Source organism: Nannospalax galili, unplaced genomic scaffold (assembly GCF_000622305.1).
Source record: "Nannospalax galili isolate Female #2095 unplaced genomic scaffold, S.galili_v1.0 scaffold781, whole genome shotgun sequence".
Classification (NCBI taxonomy): domain Eukaryota; kingdom Metazoa; phylum Chordata; class Mammalia; order Rodentia; family Spalacidae; genus Nannospalax; species Nannospalax galili.
In genome coordinates this window covers 2,229,886-2,247,044 of record NW_008346898.1, presented here as the reverse complement: position 1 = coordinate 2,247,044, position 17,159 = coordinate 2,229,886, and the positions used below count along the sequence as shown (strand labels likewise).

At 39.3% G+C, this 17,159-nt stretch overlaps 1 protein-coding gene across 14 annotated transcripts in view; it reads right to left on the bottom strand.

Moving 5' to 3' along the window:
• The window catches only part of Cep112 (centrosomal protein 112), a 576,146-nt gene that overhangs the window by 88,887 nt on the left and 470,100 nt on the right, over positions 1-17,159 (bottom strand). For 12 of the 14 annotated variants that reach the window (XR_003851118.1, XM_029568391.1, XM_029568392.1 and 9 more), the window contains 2 exons: positions 16,002-16,064; positions 9,582-9,731 (listed from right to left, as the gene is read on the bottom strand). The exons of the other annotated variants lie outside the window; for them this stretch is intronic. Coding sequence is in view for 11 of the 12 variants with exons in the window: in XM_029568391.1 (XP_029424251.1) it covers positions 9,582-9,731; positions 16,002-16,064 (213 nt within the window). In the remaining variant the exon portion in view is untranslated. The remainder of the gene's footprint in view (positions 1-9,581; positions 9,732-16,001; positions 16,065-17,159) is intronic. 14 annotated transcript variants of the gene reach the window in all.

The window sequence follows — 17,159 nt, the reverse complement described above, 5'->3', positions numbered from 1 at the left end:
ATTCTTTTTTTAAGAGACAGACAGACAGAGAGAGAGAGAGAGAGAGGGAGAGAGAGAGAAAGAGAGAGAATGAGAATTAGCTTGTGAACTTATCATGAAGATGACCACTGTTTTTTTAAAAAATATTTTATTATTTTTATTTTTCGTGTGTGTATTGCCTGTATGTAGGTAAGTGCAACTATGTTGTGCAATGCCCATGGAGGACAGAAGAGGCAGTTGGAGCCCTTGGAACTGGAGTTGTAGACAGTTGTTAGCTGCCATGTGGGTACTGGGATTCGAACCCAGGACTTCTGCAAGAACAGTGTTTTTAACCACTGAGCCATCTCTCCAGCCCCTGTATTCAAATTCTTGCAAAACATTGCTTTGATTGAAGTATTGGAAGAAAAGATACACAAACATGGTTAGAGTGTGGAGGAGTATTTTAGCAGCCTTTTCAGATGATTGAGGGCATTCTGTTACCACATCAAAACTCGACAATGGCAGTTTCTTAAGTTAGTTGCGATGTGGAACCTGAAATGCTTATCCATGAACTCTGCGTATGACTACATTTAATCTCTTGGTCTCTTTTATATACCCATGGATCTTTCACTCATGAAGGGCTTTGTAACATCAAGTATTGCTCATTTAGAATACATGGTATAATGAGTCATACAAATCTTTCAACTACTGTTACTTCATCCTCTTCTTGCCCTTTCTTCCCATGCATATCACTTGTAATCTCACACATCACAGAACATTTTAAGCACTGGCAAGCTGGCAAGCTCACAGTAGTGGTACCAGTTTTCCAAAAACTCTAATTTATTTCTTGAAAAGAAAATTTTATCATTAGCAACAATATAGTCAGCTGTGGTTCTTGAAGTGCCAGGCTTGCTTCATTTATTTTCCAGAAAACGTCTGCCTTGAATGTGAATAAACAGATTTGTCAATCTTTCTTTTAGAACAATTGCAGGTCAGTCCACACTCAGATACAGAGCTGCTTTTCCTTGAGACAACCATCTTCCTACAGCATGTGGCAGAAAGGCCTTATGAGTATGTCCTATTATTATTATTAACAGTAATGAATCTCAAGATCCGAGATTTCATCATACTAGCATTTTGTTGCGATATTCTTTGTCCCATGTGTGTGGTGGTGAGAAACAGTACTAGCATGGTTTATTGGGACCATCAGTGACAGTCACCGCTGCTTTTGTACAATCAGTGTAAATGTTAACACAGAGGAAAAGTCAAGCAATCTGTGTTATTGTGAAAAGTTTGATTCTGGGGAATGAACGTGTCAGGGACCACATCTTGTGAACTGCAGCTTGAGATCAGAGTGTCCCGTCCCCTATGATACCAGGTTTCTGCTTTATTATGTAGGGAATATAACGTTATGGACAGAGTTTAGGTTACAAACAATATGCTATTATATGTGTTTTGGAATGGTCACTTTAGTAACAGTGAAACAGAGCTATTGGCAGTAATTTTAGGTAGAAGAGATTATACTAGGCAGCATCAGAGATGATGCAGAACTTGTTAGGAAGGTAGGAACTAGTGACTGAGAAGCAGGGTCTGAGTCTGAAGAAACTGAGGAGTTGTCGTTAGGGTTGATTTATGAGAGATAAGGGCAAAGCAGCATTCCTTCAAGAGGATTTCCAAGAATCTAACTTGATTTACTAGGTGGAGGGCAGTGGTAATTTAATTCTGATATCCAGTGCAGTACAAGAAGAGCATGTTGGGGCTTGAGAAGAGCAAGAGGAAGAGCAAATTCATTTATGAGATGTCTAGTTTGAGATGGTGTGGACCACTCAGGGGAAAATGTCTAATGGTTGTTAGAAATGTGGGCTGAAGCAGGGTGTCGTAGCATATTACTGCCAGCCCAATACTTACAAAAGGCTGAGGCAAAAGGATCAGGAGTTTAAGGCCACAAAAGACTATTCTGACTAAATCAATTAATAATAAACAAGTAGATAAACAAAAAAAGGTTGCAGGCTTGGGGGAAAGAAAGCTGAAAATTAAAATTTTATTTGTATGAGAGTTCACATGAAGGGCTGAGACTGACCATGGAAAAGATTTATAAGAGGCCCAAATATGATGGCATAGTACCATTATTTAAGTGTTAAAGAAAAAATGGAGGGCTGGAGAGGTGACTCAGTGGTTAAGAACACTGGTGGTTCTTGCAGAAGACCCGGGTTCAAATCCCAGCACCCACATGGCAGCTAACAACTGTCCGTAACTCCAGTTCCAAGGGATCTGACAGCCTCTTCTGTTCTCTGCGGGCATTGCATGACAGGGGTGCACTTACCTGCATGTAGGCAATACACTCATACACATAAAATAAAAATAATAAATAAATTTAAAAAAAGAAAAAATGCAAAGAGAGAATAGGAATGGAAGTTAGATCAGCAAGTTAGATGACCTGGGAAGGTGCTGTCATGGAAATAGGGGGCTTTTTAGAGACCAGCTGTATGCACACCAAGTCATGGTTCACAGATGTTCTAGTCTCCTACTAGAATGGGAATATAATTTCCTGCTTTGGTAATAGACAAAAGAGGCTGCAGGGATGTTTCCACTCATCTTCTTGCAGTTCTGTAATCCACCATGAAGAGGACATCCCAGGCAGCTATAGATCCAAAGAGATTTACAGACATGTAGAACTAACCAGTTGGAAAAGCTAGAGTCACCTGGCAATGCCTAGCATGAATCTGAGCCCCACCAGTGACCCAAAGACATGCTGCATGAAAATAGAAGTTTGCTATTGAAAAGTCCTGGGTTTTGGGAGACTTATGCAGCATGATCGTGACAGCTGCTGACCAACACTTGTTGAATATCAAAAAGAAATCAATGAGACTTTTAAAATGAGATCACAGATTGAGTTTTCTTTTCCTACTACCAAACAGAATGAGTAAATAAAAGGAAAAAATTAGATACTGGGGGAGTAACTCAGTGAGACAACATGTATGTAGAGTGGGAAGACCTTGGGTTTGATCCCCAACACAAACAACCACAACCACAAAAACCCAAGTAGAAACTAGCAAAGATGCTCTAAAAGAAGGATATATGGTAGTAATGCTGGTACTCTCAAAAGCCTGCGGTCAGGGAAAGAAAGACGATTCTGGAACATGCTGGAGAGACACACAGCACAAGGCCTGCCACTGCTCCTCAGAATAGTCTTTTGTTATGAGTCCAAGCACTCTTAGGAACGTCACACCAAATGTGGAAATCTGGAGAGATGAAAGTGGCATGGGGAGCCTCACCTGTTCCTCTTTGGGTGGAAAAAAAAGGATGGATGAAGTAGAAACCAGGTGGGGATCAGCACCAGCTCTCTCTGAGGAAGTGCCTTTTTCTGGACTTCATGGATATAAAACAATGTGGATAATTAAAATCTCAAAGGGTTAGAAGATGCTCCTTCCCAGCTAGAGAGTGTGAGGCCCAAAAGACATTATCCAATCAAATCTCAAAGGGACAGAGAGCAGTCAGTTCAACAGGACTGTAGGCTTTCTTCTACTCCAGCTCGTCCCCTGCTCTTGCGTTAGGGAACAGGCAAAAACACTAGAAGTCAATTTTATATATAGAGAGAAGAAAGCCACTATGCTTCAATAGTACTTGTGATGAATTCTGAACACTTAGAGGTATGCTAGCTGGTAACTGAACATATTCTGGTTCATCCACCAAACTTACATGATAAAAAAAGATCCCTTTAGGAACTGTCCTAAAACGCTGGTTATTTATATGGACACTCGGTCTCTTTCAACCTTCCCCACAAAAATATTCCATCTAGATAAGTGGCATTTACACATAGGAAGAAAACGTGAACAAGAATGCAGTGCCTACTTAACATCAAATATAAAAGCTAACCAGTTGACATTCTTAAACATGAAAGGGCTCTGGATAGAGAGAACCATCCAGCCAAGGGAGTCCTGAGTAGAGGTAAAGCTCTAGAATGAAGGCCCTAAGGCAGAAGGCATACTTCATGCCCGCATCCAACAAGGCCTGAGTATCAACTAGAGGGTGTGGCTAGAAACAAACTGACAACATAAGCCTGGACAGTGAAAATAGTAACAGTATGCAAGGTAAAGGGATGGAAGGGATTGCGCAGAGTGTAACTGTGCACATGTTCTCATTTCTCAGCCCTCAACCCACCAAATGTCCTAAGGTTCAACACTTCCCTTTGTCTTACTCTAGTTTTTTTAATCTGTAGAATTAAAGTAAAATTAAATATTTTTTCTAAACAAAAAAAAAAACATCTAATGCAGAATTTACAAGTCACTTGGCTTTCCTTTCCTTTTTCTGCTGTCTGTGACAGGTTATCTGAAATGGCTATTTCTGAGGGTGGCACTTGGGTGATTTAAAGAACTTTTAACTACTAGGCGTGGTGGTGCACGCCTTTAATCCCAGCACTGGGGAGGCAGAGGCAGGCGGATCTCTGTGAGTTTGAGGCCAGCCTGGTCTACATAGTGAGTTCCAGGACAGTTGGGGCTACAGGGAGACCCTGTCTCAAAAAGACAAAAAAAAAAACCTTTTATCTTTCTAAATGAATTTTGAAAGAGTTTGCTTGAGTCTTTTGTCCTATTTTTACAAAACAATGAAATAGATTTGCTCTTAAAACAAAACCAAAAGGGATATAAATATGCCTTGACACTAAGAGTGAGGATTCTGGATTGTGGGGACAGGCATCTTCTCTGTACTACTCTATATAGTGGAGGAATGAATGGTACATGAAAACCAGTGCTTCCGTACAGACTGTGGTGGAGTTAATGTGACCATACGCACTCTGCCATTCTCACTGAGACAGAGTTTATTTCCCTTCCACTTGATTCAGTACTGGCTGTGACCTGTCTTGGCCAACAGAAGGTGGTGGAAGTGGCTCTACCTAGTGTAGCTTCAAGTCAAGGTTCTGCCTCACATCTTAAGACTCCCTCTGTCATACCAGCTGCCAGGAGAAAGTGGCTACTCTTTGCTAAAGAACATGGCCACTTGAGGAGGTGGGTCTGCAAACATCGCAGACATTCCAGTCCTAATCAAGATTCTTCCTAAATGTAATCCCATGAGGCACACACTGACCAGAAGAACCCCACCTGCCACCCAAATCTTGATCCTGAGAAACACAGGACATGAAGTCACTGCTCTGAGCTCAGAGTCCAGGGGCATTTTGTGCAGCAGAGATAATCCTTTCTCTTCAATTATTTACTATATATATTTTTGGAGGTGGGGCAGGGGTCATGTGCCACAGCACACATATGGAAGCCAGAGGACAATCTGCAGATGTTGGTCTCTTCTTCTACTGTGTGAGCTCAGGGGATTGAATGCAGGTTGCCAGGCTTAGCAGTAAGTGCCTTAACCCTCATCTCACCAGTCCTAGGGATAATCCTTTCTATAAACCTGATTGTAGATGTAGAAATTAGCTAAAATAAGTGATATTTTATTGCCTCCATTGCCAGTGATGTTATAATTTAAATACAAATAATATAAGAAAATTTACCACAAATCCATCTCTCAGAGATTCTTAAGTCCCATTTTGAATTGTGATCGTCTTTTTCTTTCGATAGACACTTTATTTCAGAATACCTAGTTTCTATGTCAATGTGCTATAACCTGCATTAGAATGGCAAAGTGTCTCTTGAACATCTTCAGTATGCTTAAATAGCCATCTCTGACTCTGCCTTCAGCCAGCAGTTTTTAGTTTATTTCCTACAGAGAGAGACATGGGAAGGAGATATAGAACACTGACGTCACAGGTGCCTGGCCCAGAACAGACGCTCAATAAATTGGACAAGCATTTTTTTATGACTAGCTAAAGCAAAGTATAACTCTTTTAATCTTCATCTTGAAGAAAATTCTGGAATTTGGCCAAAGGTTAGGCAGGTCTTGTAAGCAACTGCAGTGACAGGCACTGTCAAATTATCCTCTACAGTGTTTTATCAAGTTACAATGCCCACATTGGTGCCTTCACTGAACTTTGTGGACTACTTTCTATCTCAAGTGTTCTCTAAGGCATGGCTTTAATACTCACAGAAACACTATCACCAGCTTGGAAGGAATGAGCACTGGGTCTTACTACCCATCTCCAGCTCCATTCTTAGTCCTCGGCTTGAGAGAGCTCAGTTCATCATCAAGCTGACAGTGGGGTGAAGTAGGTCTCACAATTAGCATGTTCACTGTTTATATATCATTGCTAACCTTATCTGTAGACATGTAATTTGGTATCAGAAAATAGAGCTTCATGGTGACTATGCTTTTCTCTGATTATCTACACATGTCCATATATCTCTATCTGCATGTGTAAAACTTCGATGTAACAAGAACGATTAAATCAAACAGTTGTGGGAATGATATATATTTCAGGCAGAGTAGAGTGAGGGTCTCCATGTTCATTGGGTGCCTGGTCATTTCATTCATGTTCACAGATACAGTGAAGGACCCTGAGGGAAGGCATGAGAGCGAATGGTTTAGAAGGCTCTCAAAGCAGACACTGTGGCTTGAGCTGTGCTCACCAACTGTCAGGCAGTCTGGCGTTGGGCTGGCTATTCAGGTTCAGAGCCTTTGTTTCCCTATTTTTATGATCAGGAAGATGGAAATCCTTTCTTCATCAAGACAGCCCCAAGGTTGGGGAGGCTGAGGTGGGCAGGTGGGAAGGAGGGGAGGAGAAAGCTGAGCAGCCCTGGATCGGCTACAGCAGCAGAGGGCACCGAGAGCAGAGCAGCTGAGGCCTCAGCATATCCAGCAAGCAGACTGGATAAGCTGAAAGGAATCGCTCCAACTCTTGCTTCAAAACCCCATTCAGAAGCTGCGGCTTTTGATGAAGAGCAAGATGGTGAAGCAGAGGAAAGGCCTCCAGAAGCAAAGGTGAGGAGCAGCGCATGGGCCACACCAGCACCACCGGCCTCCTCCATGAGGGCCGAGCATGGGCTTTCTAACAGCCAGAAGCTGAGCGAAGGAGAGCGCACTCTCCTCCTGGAAAAGTCCATGGCCAAGATAGCTAAGTGACAGGGCACAGAACTGGGGTGTGGGGTGGTGGGAAGGTAAAGGGAACTTCTCTTTTCATAAGCATGCAGGACTCTATTAGATCTACCTTTTCTTTTTCGTACATGACTAGAGGAGTGTTTAAAACTAGAGGTGATATGTATTTTGTAAACCAATGTCTAGACATTTGCTAATTTTGTAGTTTCATGTGATTAATTCCCAAAAGTTATATATGCTAAAGAAATTTGAAATGGGGAAAAATTGCAAGGTTTATGTGAAGGCACAGAACATGAAATGAATGAAAATGTCTGTTAGACAGCCTAGCACACGGCACCTGTTGAATGACAATCACCTATTATTCCTATTATCATGTGTGATACAGCCTGGGAAACAAAGAGCCAAGGAAATGGATGCTAATATAACAATTATTTTAGCAACTTCAACATAGATAATAAAAAAGTTACTCATTAGTGGGGCAGGGATGGTGGTTTGCACCTTTAATCCCAGCACTCTGGAGGCAGAGGAGGGCAGATCTCTGTGAGATTGAGGCCAGACTGGTCATAGTGAGTTCCAGACCAGCTGTGGCTATAGGGAGACCTTGTATTTTATTTATTTATTTTTTTTAAAAAAAACTATTCATGTTACACAGAAGTGATAGAACCAAAACTGAACTGTACCTCAATTATTACTGTTTCTAATTTTTTTTTTTTTTGAGACAGGATCTTACTATACTATATAGCCCAGACTGGTTTTGAACTTGTGATCCTCCTGCCTCTGCTTTACAGGTGCTGAGATTATAGGTGTGTGCTTTTAAACATTTTTTTTCTGCTTTATTTTTATTTTATGTGTATGTGTGTATTGTATGCATATATGCAAGTACACCCATGTCGGATCTCCCGGAACCAGAGTTATGGATGGTTGTTAGCTAACATGTGGGTGCTGGGATTCAAACCTGGGTCTTCTGCAAGAGCAGACAGTGCTCTAAACCACTGAGCCATTTCTCTAGACCCTAGGTGTGTGTTTTTAGCTCCATCATAATTTTAACTGTTACCAGGTAACATTAAGCACATATGTTTTATATATATGTTATGGACATATCAATTGCCATCTTTTAAATTCAGTCTTTGTGATTTAGAGAGGGTCTGAATTTGTAAAAATGGCTTTTCCCTTTTAGCAGGTAAATGGATTAAAACTATAAGAATAAATAATTTAAAACAGTCATTATGCTAATTGCAATTCTTTTAAGATATTTTTTAATCTTCTAAAACAATACAAGGACGATGTTGTTAGGGGTAATCTAATTCATGTTTTCCCCTTTTCCTTATACAATGGGATTCAATTATTTATTTAAAATTTGGAAATCACCTACCATTTGGTATTTGGACATAACTAGTAAAGAAATCCACATAAACTGAAACTTTTATTTAACTGACGCAGTTTAAACAAATTCTACTACTCAATTTCATGCCAAGGAAACAGTTGTGTTATACATATCACTGGGTACTTATTTAAGTGAAAAGTGGGCCTGTGTAAGTTTTAACTTGAAAGATGCTTTTAAATGACTAGAATATGAAAACGAAACAGTTACTTTGGGGGGAGTGTATGTCCATAACTCATGCAGGGCAAAAAACTCATAAGGAGAAATAAATAGGGAAAATGTCATTGAGCAAATCCTAAGTCCTTACCTATAAAGTGAGGAGGTTGGATGTATTGGTCTCAAAAGGTTTTTTTCATCTCTTAAAGCTTTTTATTTTATTCACGATCATCCAGGGTTAAAAGGTATACATACCTTTATATGTATACACACACACATATATAAAGAACTTAGTTTTCTTTGCTCTGTATGATTACTCTACATGCTTTAAGTATTGTTACAGTAAAGTCACCAAAAACTAATCTTTTTTTTGGAACTCTTTAAAACATTTTTTGTTCCCTTTTAAGCCTTATTTATAAAGGTTTCCAGATGCTTATCCTCACAGATTAAACACAGCATGATGTAGACACTTACAATAATATCCATTGCTATGAAGCCAAGAAAGAAACTACTTTGAGATCTAACTGCCTATCACCTAAAGAATCAGGTCCAGGGAATTTTCTGTTGCTATTAAGGTGTGACTCTTCCTCTGAAGTCATCCTGAAACAACCTCGGCTCTCAGCAGCAACAATCGGTGGTGCTGTGTCAAAGCACATCAAATGCTGGCATTCCATGCCTGGAACAAATGCGCTATTGCTCATTATGCGAATACATAATGAAAGGATGTGGGCAAAGAACAGAATGTAAATTGGAAGCTGACTTCTGAATGTGCTAGGCAGCAGTACTGGACTGAAACACTCATTCTAATTTCAAGAGACAATTCCAAAGTGGTTCTCAAGAGAAAAGACGAGGTATTTTTCAAATATTTGTTCAATGCGAATGGACTGGGCTTGCCAAAAATGACTTTTTATACTGGCATGCGATCTCTCGGAGGGAAGTCAGCCTGAGTCACTGGATACATCAAAGGTAGAGTCCAGTGAATGGAATTACTGCAGGCTGTGTGAGCAAGCCAGATACCTGCATTCATCTGCCCACTGCTGGGATTTCGGCCTCCGTTTAATTACATTAAAGCAGCTGGTACCACTGGTTACTGAAGTCTTCAGATTACCTTGATTGCTCGGTCATTATCTCTAATCAGCTGCTGCTTCTCATCTTCAAACTTTTGTATAACATCCTGGAGCCGCCTTTCTGCAGCAAGCTGCTGCCGGCTGCTCTCCTCTTTCAGAGAGGAAATGGTTGTCTGCAGTTCTGCTATGATCTAAAATGAAAACAGTATGCTATAACTTCAAATTCTTCAGTGAGAGACATCTATTTTATATGTATTTATGCTGAACAAAAGAATGCATTTGGCAAAACTCTACTCCACAAATTGAACATTTTCAATTAACATATCGCACAGTATAATGCATGAAATTCCATGCAATAAAAGACTATAATAAAACTGTGAACGGTGAACAAGTGCTGAACCAAATATATTTGGAAGACATTTCCACTGTAACATTCCACAATATTTACTCATCAGAAGAAAGAACATCTGTGATCTCAAAACTATGAAAAGCACCAGATTGTATTTGACTGAGAAATCTGAGAGTGAGAAAGGCTCTTCTGTCTTTCCTAAGACTTTACAACAGCCACAAGCTCCCAGTAAATAAAACAACAGAGTTCATTCCTCATGGCCACCTAGTTCTACTCAATAACCTTTGAGTATTCACTAATGTTTATGTATTGCGTTAAGCACTTCAAGTTTTTATATTACTTACACTGCCAGATGGGTATAGTTATTATCCCTCTTTTATAAATGAGGAAACAGACTCACAGAGAGGTCAAATACTTTATACTGTTGAAGATGTCTAGCTAAGGAGACAGATTCATCCTCTAGTCAATTTTATTTTTGTTTCCAACAAAATGTTGGTACTGAAGAGAAGGCTGTATCCTTCCTAGCTATGCATATCCATCAAAGCTTATTCTGGCTCAGACAGCATCCTTTCACAGATTACTGGAGAATTCTCCACAATTGTTGAGTTAATGCCCTCCAACTTCTCAAATTAACATCAGGCGAAGAACTGAACGGGCCTACTGAGAGTATGGCCCTTCCTTTGGTTTGGAGGCATCATTTCCTTTCAAACTCAATAGTGACGATTTTTTAGAAAGCAGGAAATGGTTGTTTCTCCTAATAAAAGAAGCAATTTTCAGTTCTTGGTTTGAATTCTGTTGGTTCTATGAGAAGGATTCCAATTGGTGAGAAGCACTGGTCTTAATTAGTCATCTTTCTTGATCTCAGTTTTCCCAACTATTATCTGGTGATAAAACAAGATCAGGGCATCAAAAGACAATATGTAGAAACTCTATGGAGTTCTACAGAAGTCAAGTCCTATAGAAATACTATTGGTCACAGTGGATATAACAGCATTATTACAATAAATATGGAGTACTTATGCTTTAAAAGTGTGCGAATTCACTGTAACAAAGTTTAAAATTTAATCAAATGTTGAGATTATTTTGACATTATAAAAAACATAGTCGCAGGATGTTAATATTATTGCATGAACCCTCTGCTGTGGGTAGAGGACTTCATTTACTGAGAACAGAATAGTGTTCATCTATTCTGTGTATGTGATTAAATGCTGCTCCATTTTGACATTCATTCAATTAATTTTCATAGCACTTCCAGGAAGCAGTTAAGGTTAAATCCTTACAGCTAATGTTAAAAGCTGAAGCACAGCCTAATCAGCTCCCAGTCACAGAGTCAGAGGAGCCAGGGGTAAGACAGCCAGATTGCCTCAGCCTACCATGAAATTTAAGATTGATATTTTATAGCAACACGGGAACAAACAGTAAAAATAGCTTAACATTTCAGTGTCTCAAGTTGAGTAAGCCACAACTTTGTAATTCTGCAGTGTGTGATTAGCTCTGTGCAATTTAATCACATGTGTAGATTCATATATCTACAGCCACAGTCACGTAATTTAGTTTTAAAACACAGGTATTTTTTTAAATACTAGCAATGAGCCAAGCTTAAGCAAGGATGGAGGCAGGAGGATCCTGAGTTCAAGGCCAGTTTCAGCTACATAGTGAGTTTGAGGCCAACCTGGGCTACATGAGACCCTGCCTCAACAATGACAAAAACAAAAATGATGGGATTGAGATTATCATAACTAAGATTGAAAATAATTTGGGATGTTTCAACTGTGCTCAAAATAGTGATACTTCTTGTTTTTAGATTCAGGACAATACGAACAAAAAATGAATACATGTTTTGGAAGGAACTTCAAGTGACATTCTGAAGATGTTCTGTGGAAGGTACGCTTACTTGCTTCTGTGTGGAAAATGAATCATACATTCTTTGGAGGGGAGTAATGAGATTCTTACAGGGGAAATAATGAGATTATATTTGGTGAGCTATTTTTAAAACATAAAAGTAACATAAGGGAATGTTAAAACATTCCAGGTGAACACTATGGCTAGACAAATGGGTAAATTGATGGATAAAATGATACAGAACATCACCTGAAAAAAAGAGGCCATTTAAAGAACAGTATTTAATATTTCAGATTAAGAAGGAATCATAATTGCTGGGCATGGTGGTGGCACATGCTTTTAATCCCAGCACTTGAGAGACAGAGGAGAGCTCTGTGAGTTCCAGGCCAGCCAGGACTACATGATGAGACCTTGTCTCAAACAAAGAAGTAATCATAATAATCAAATTAACATGCATGCTTTAGGTAAAGAGCAAAGTATGGGTCTTTGTCTATCAGTTATAGATTTAGAGTATAAGAAAACAAACTATTTCACCTTAGCTTGATGCATATAATTAGTACTCAGTAAACATCTAAGTAGTGAAACTACAACTATGGTAAATAGGAAACAGTCATCCTCTAGAAAATTATACTGACACAGTCTAGCCTTTCCATAAAATAATAACATCAAAAGTTTCTGGCCAGGCATGGTGGTATGTGGCTTTAATCCCAGCACTTGGGAGGCAGAGGCAGTCAGATCTCTTTCTGTGAGATGGAGGTCAGCCTGGTCTACATAGTGAGTTCTAGGCCAGCTGGGGCTACAGGAAGATCCTGTCTTAAAAAGACAAAGATAAGTTTCTGAAAAAAAAAAAGAAAGCTAATATACGCCATCACAATTGGGTACCTTCATTTCTGATTGAATTGCAATTAAAGAACATAAAATGAAATATCTCTGTCCAACTAAGCGTTTACCCGGGGTTAGCACAGAAAGGAGTGAATTAGAACATTTTCGTGTAGGTAATAAAAATTAATACTCTGACAAACAAAAGGAGCTATTTTTGGAGGATACTATAAGGAATCTGACCCATGAAAGCAGTAATGGTTCCTAGTAATTGTTAAGCAATCAAACTTTGCAAAAATATTAGGGTCTTACTTAAAGTCTTTACAGAATTTAAAATGGAGGGTAAATTTCATCTTTAACTCATTCTATTGTTTTTTTAGAATGTAGTATGGTTTGATATTTTTCTACAACTCTCCTCTAAGTGCAATAGCCAAGGCAGGCCATACTTAGAAAGGATGGGAGGACACTGGAGAGTCTCACAAAATACAGGTAGGCATAGACCCTTGCTATTCTCTGCATTCTGGGGCGGCCCCTGGAAAGGGACACAGCTGGGACATGTGGCATCTTCCCTGGCCATTCATCTGTTCCGGAGAGGGGAAGCTAGCTGGGACAGTGGACTGGGCTCTTTGGCAGTGGGTCAGTTCAGCTGGCAGTTGGTCCTCTATAGTGTCTATAGCTAGTCTACATTGTCAGCTATGCATATGCATATTCTTACAAAATGGTACTACCTTTCTTGGGAAAATGAACACTCAGGAGACTGAGCTGAGTAGAGAAAGTGCATTGAAATGGAAAAGATAAAGCTAATATTTAATAGTCACATAAAAAGAACAAATATGTGACTAAAACAGTATCCAGATGCATGCCTAGAGATGATGCCACCCTTCCATCAGGGTGAAAGCTGTAGAGGGACAGAAAGGACACAGGCCTTGGGTATATCCAAGGTTTAGAGCACATGGTCTACTGCATCCTAAAACTTGATAAAATCTTAAAGATTAAATGACTTCCTTTATAGCAGGAAGATACTTATAACATTTCCAAACCTAACCTGACGCTCTCCTGAGTGCCAGCGCATCCACCCCTCATGTATCAACATCAGCACTTTTTCTGAGGGGAAGAATTTTAAACTTTGATAAACACAGTGAAGCAACTTTGTTTCTGGAGCTGTCATCAGCTTGATGAGATATTAGTGATTCCAGCAAGCCAGCATTCCATGTTTCTGGTTTTTTTTTTTTTTTAAATGTTTGTTTAAAAATAATGTGTTTCTCAGAACTGACTGGCACTGTAGACTAATATTTTCAAGTGCCAGTTCCTGGATATAAATATCTTCACATATATCAGAAATAGACAAACTTATCAATGTAAGGCAATCTTTTTATGAGGATAGCCTCTCTTATACTATATATTTTTTTATCCTTTCTATTATTTTTTTTCTTTTCTGGCATTACACTGTTCTTTAACTTATGAAAGTATTACAGTGCATAATAGGTAGTGGTTGCTTTTCCCACTTCTCTTTTAGGTTTTTACTTCCAGAGAAATAGTAAGCTTATATATCATCACATTTTGTGGAGAGATTTCATCAGTTGTTAAACATCCGTAAACATGGCGTCCAGTGAACTAACCTCACTTCCCTTCTACTCCTTTTACTCGCCTCCCTTCTTCCTTTCCTCTGTGGCAATTTTCATACTTCTAAAATTCCTAAATTAAATGCTTTAGTATATACAAGGCACTGTATGCTTTGGACATTATTTTTACTTAATAGCTAAAACTATCTTAAGAGGTAAGTACTGACCTCCCATTTGACTAATGAGGACACTGAATTCCAAAGGTGGCACGTAAACTGGCTCAAAGTCACACAGTGGTAGAACTGGATGGTATTCCAAGCCAGGTCTATGCACTCCAAAGCTTAGGCTTCCTAAGTTTAATTTGCCTTAATTCACCTAATCAGGCTTCCTCACACATTCCTTTAGATAAACCTAAGACTTCTGTTTACACTCTCATTATTTAAGCATTTTTATTAGATCTCTTCTATCTCACCATCTGTCTGCTTCCCCCATTTTACATAAAGCAAAATAAGCATTATGCCAGCTGCAATTTTTCATGTTTCTGCTTAAACTTTAATTTTAGAAGTAATACGATTTCTTTTGGTAATAAGAATCCTTTTCAGCAGATTAACCAGGACAATTCTCCATGAAAGGGCTGGAATAATGGCAATCAAGTCATAATCATCTCATATAAACACATATGACTCTTCAATTAAACAAAGACTTTTGGTTTCCTAATAGCATGAGAATTATATAACATGAATATTTTAGAAGTAATTACAGAATTGACATTTCCTGATAATTACCATCAAAGTTTTGCCATAATAGAAAGGTAAGGCATTGGGCCAGGCTTGTATGTCAAAGGTCAAGATTGCCACTTTGAAGTCAGATCCAGGCTTAGTCACTTGCTAACTTGTATGACCTCATCTCTCTGATCTCAGCTTTCTGACCTCTCTGCTGAGCTACATCCCCAGTACTTAGCTTTCAGTTTTCTCAACTGGAAAAATGAAGCCAAGACTGAATGAAGTCACTAGGTTTGTGCCCATAAGTGTTGGATGTTATTATCACTGTTCTACAAGTCTATCCACAAAATGGCACATGAATTTCAATTTACATGTCATTTTATACATGTAATGATACTAAAGCCAATTTAAAAATCATTAGATAGGAAGTTTATAAAACTAAATGGCTTAATTTGCCCAGCTACACAACGAAGATAAACAGTGTTTATTTGTTCTAAAACAACTCATAGAACTCTGGAAGGCTTGGGATTTGCTAAGTGATACTATGATACTATGGAAAACAACTCGTTCAGCGAAAGTATCCTGAGCATCATCTTTGAAGTGGAGACAGCATTTAATCGTTAGTCTTTCTTATGGTAAAACTCCTATAGTGAACAATAAACAAGTGATGGAATTCAGCAGCAGGTTCTTTTGGTCACCCTCCAGGAGGCACCAGTTGAACTAGTGATTTAACCTGGAATTCTCTGTCACTTTGAGCTACTCTGTCAAATAACTTTTGGATAAAGTGAAATGGGATATTGCCAAAAAAAAAAAAAAGAACAGATGGTATCAACATGCTTACATCACAGATGTAGGTGTATATCTCCTGCCCTTATGAATGTCTCAGCCTGGACTTGTTTAAGTGTGCTGGCTGGTTTTACAACATCTTAGTGTGTGTACACACATGCAGGTATGTATATGTTGGTTCAAATAGTTCAATACACCTAATTGTTCTTGATTTTTAATAAGATTGAAATTATGCTTTATTTATTATATACCCATCAAACAGGAAACTAATCTGTGAGCCACGGAGAATTAAATTCAGCTCTGAAGTACAGAGACTGTGATATGTTGGTTTCTTTCTGCTTTTTCTTTTGATTTTACTTTGTTTCTTTTACCCATATTTACCTGAGAAGATCTGGCAAGCTTCTGAGTATATTCCTTCTCGATCTGCTTCAGCCTGCTGTTGGCCTGCAAAACACACATACATGAACACACACACAGTGACCTGTGAGCTTGGTATCTCTTCCACATGCCTATCACCAGGCAGCTGGGATGGCTGCCGGCTGCACCGCCCTTCTGGGGCGGCCAGAAAACCACAGAGCTTGTCTTTGATCTGCAGCCAACTATTCATCACTGGAGAAGCAAGAACGAAAAAGAGATGCCTCCTGCCAATTACTAGACAAACACACCACTTCTGTGGCTAGAGAGAAAAAGGAGGAGAAACAGAAATAGACATAGCTACAGTGTAAAGGCTCGGAGGTAAAGGAAGGGGAAGAAAGAAGAAACAAGAAGGGAAAGGGGACAAACAAGGAAGATGGAAGAGGAGGAGGAAGTGGTAGGTCTAATACTCTTTCACCTTAGTTTAAAAATCAAAGAAATAGGTGCTTCCAGACAAAGGTAGATGTGAGAAGTTCAGACTACTAAGCAGAGTTGAGCCCCTACTCGGCTGACACACAAGAGCTATCTTTTGAAGTGACAAATACATTTGATTCAAAGGGTTTCATGTCCTGGAACCAGGGTGGCCTTCCCAGAATACGTCCACATTGCTTAGAATGTGATTATCCCTCTGCCACTCAGGTCTCAATCCCTTGGATGTCACCTGCTTTCTGTTCTCTGGAAGTGCTTGGGATCTTTGCTGTCTTCTCAGAGTTCAGAAGGGTATCAGTGACACCCTACAAGGGGCCTATCCCCATTGATCTCATTATGCCCCTTACTGTTGCCATGTCCTCTTGTCTGCTTGTCCATCTGCTTGTCTCTCTTGGGTTTGTCATCTTTTTCTCGCTGTTTCTATTTTCCATCTCTTTGTTTTTTGAATTCTTTTACAGTTTCTTAAACTTTTACTTTAAAACTTTCTATGAGATTAGAAACACCTGCTGGTGTATTCATAATTTCTAAGGATTCTTTCTTGTTCAATGAAACAGCATCATTATGAACCCCTCTTTATAAGTGAGGAAACTGACCTACAAAAGTTTAAGTAACCTGCCAGCACCATATAGCTTAAAAAGTGATGGCTCAGTACTTACCACCACCCACACACAGCCTGGTTACTGAGCACAGTGCTCC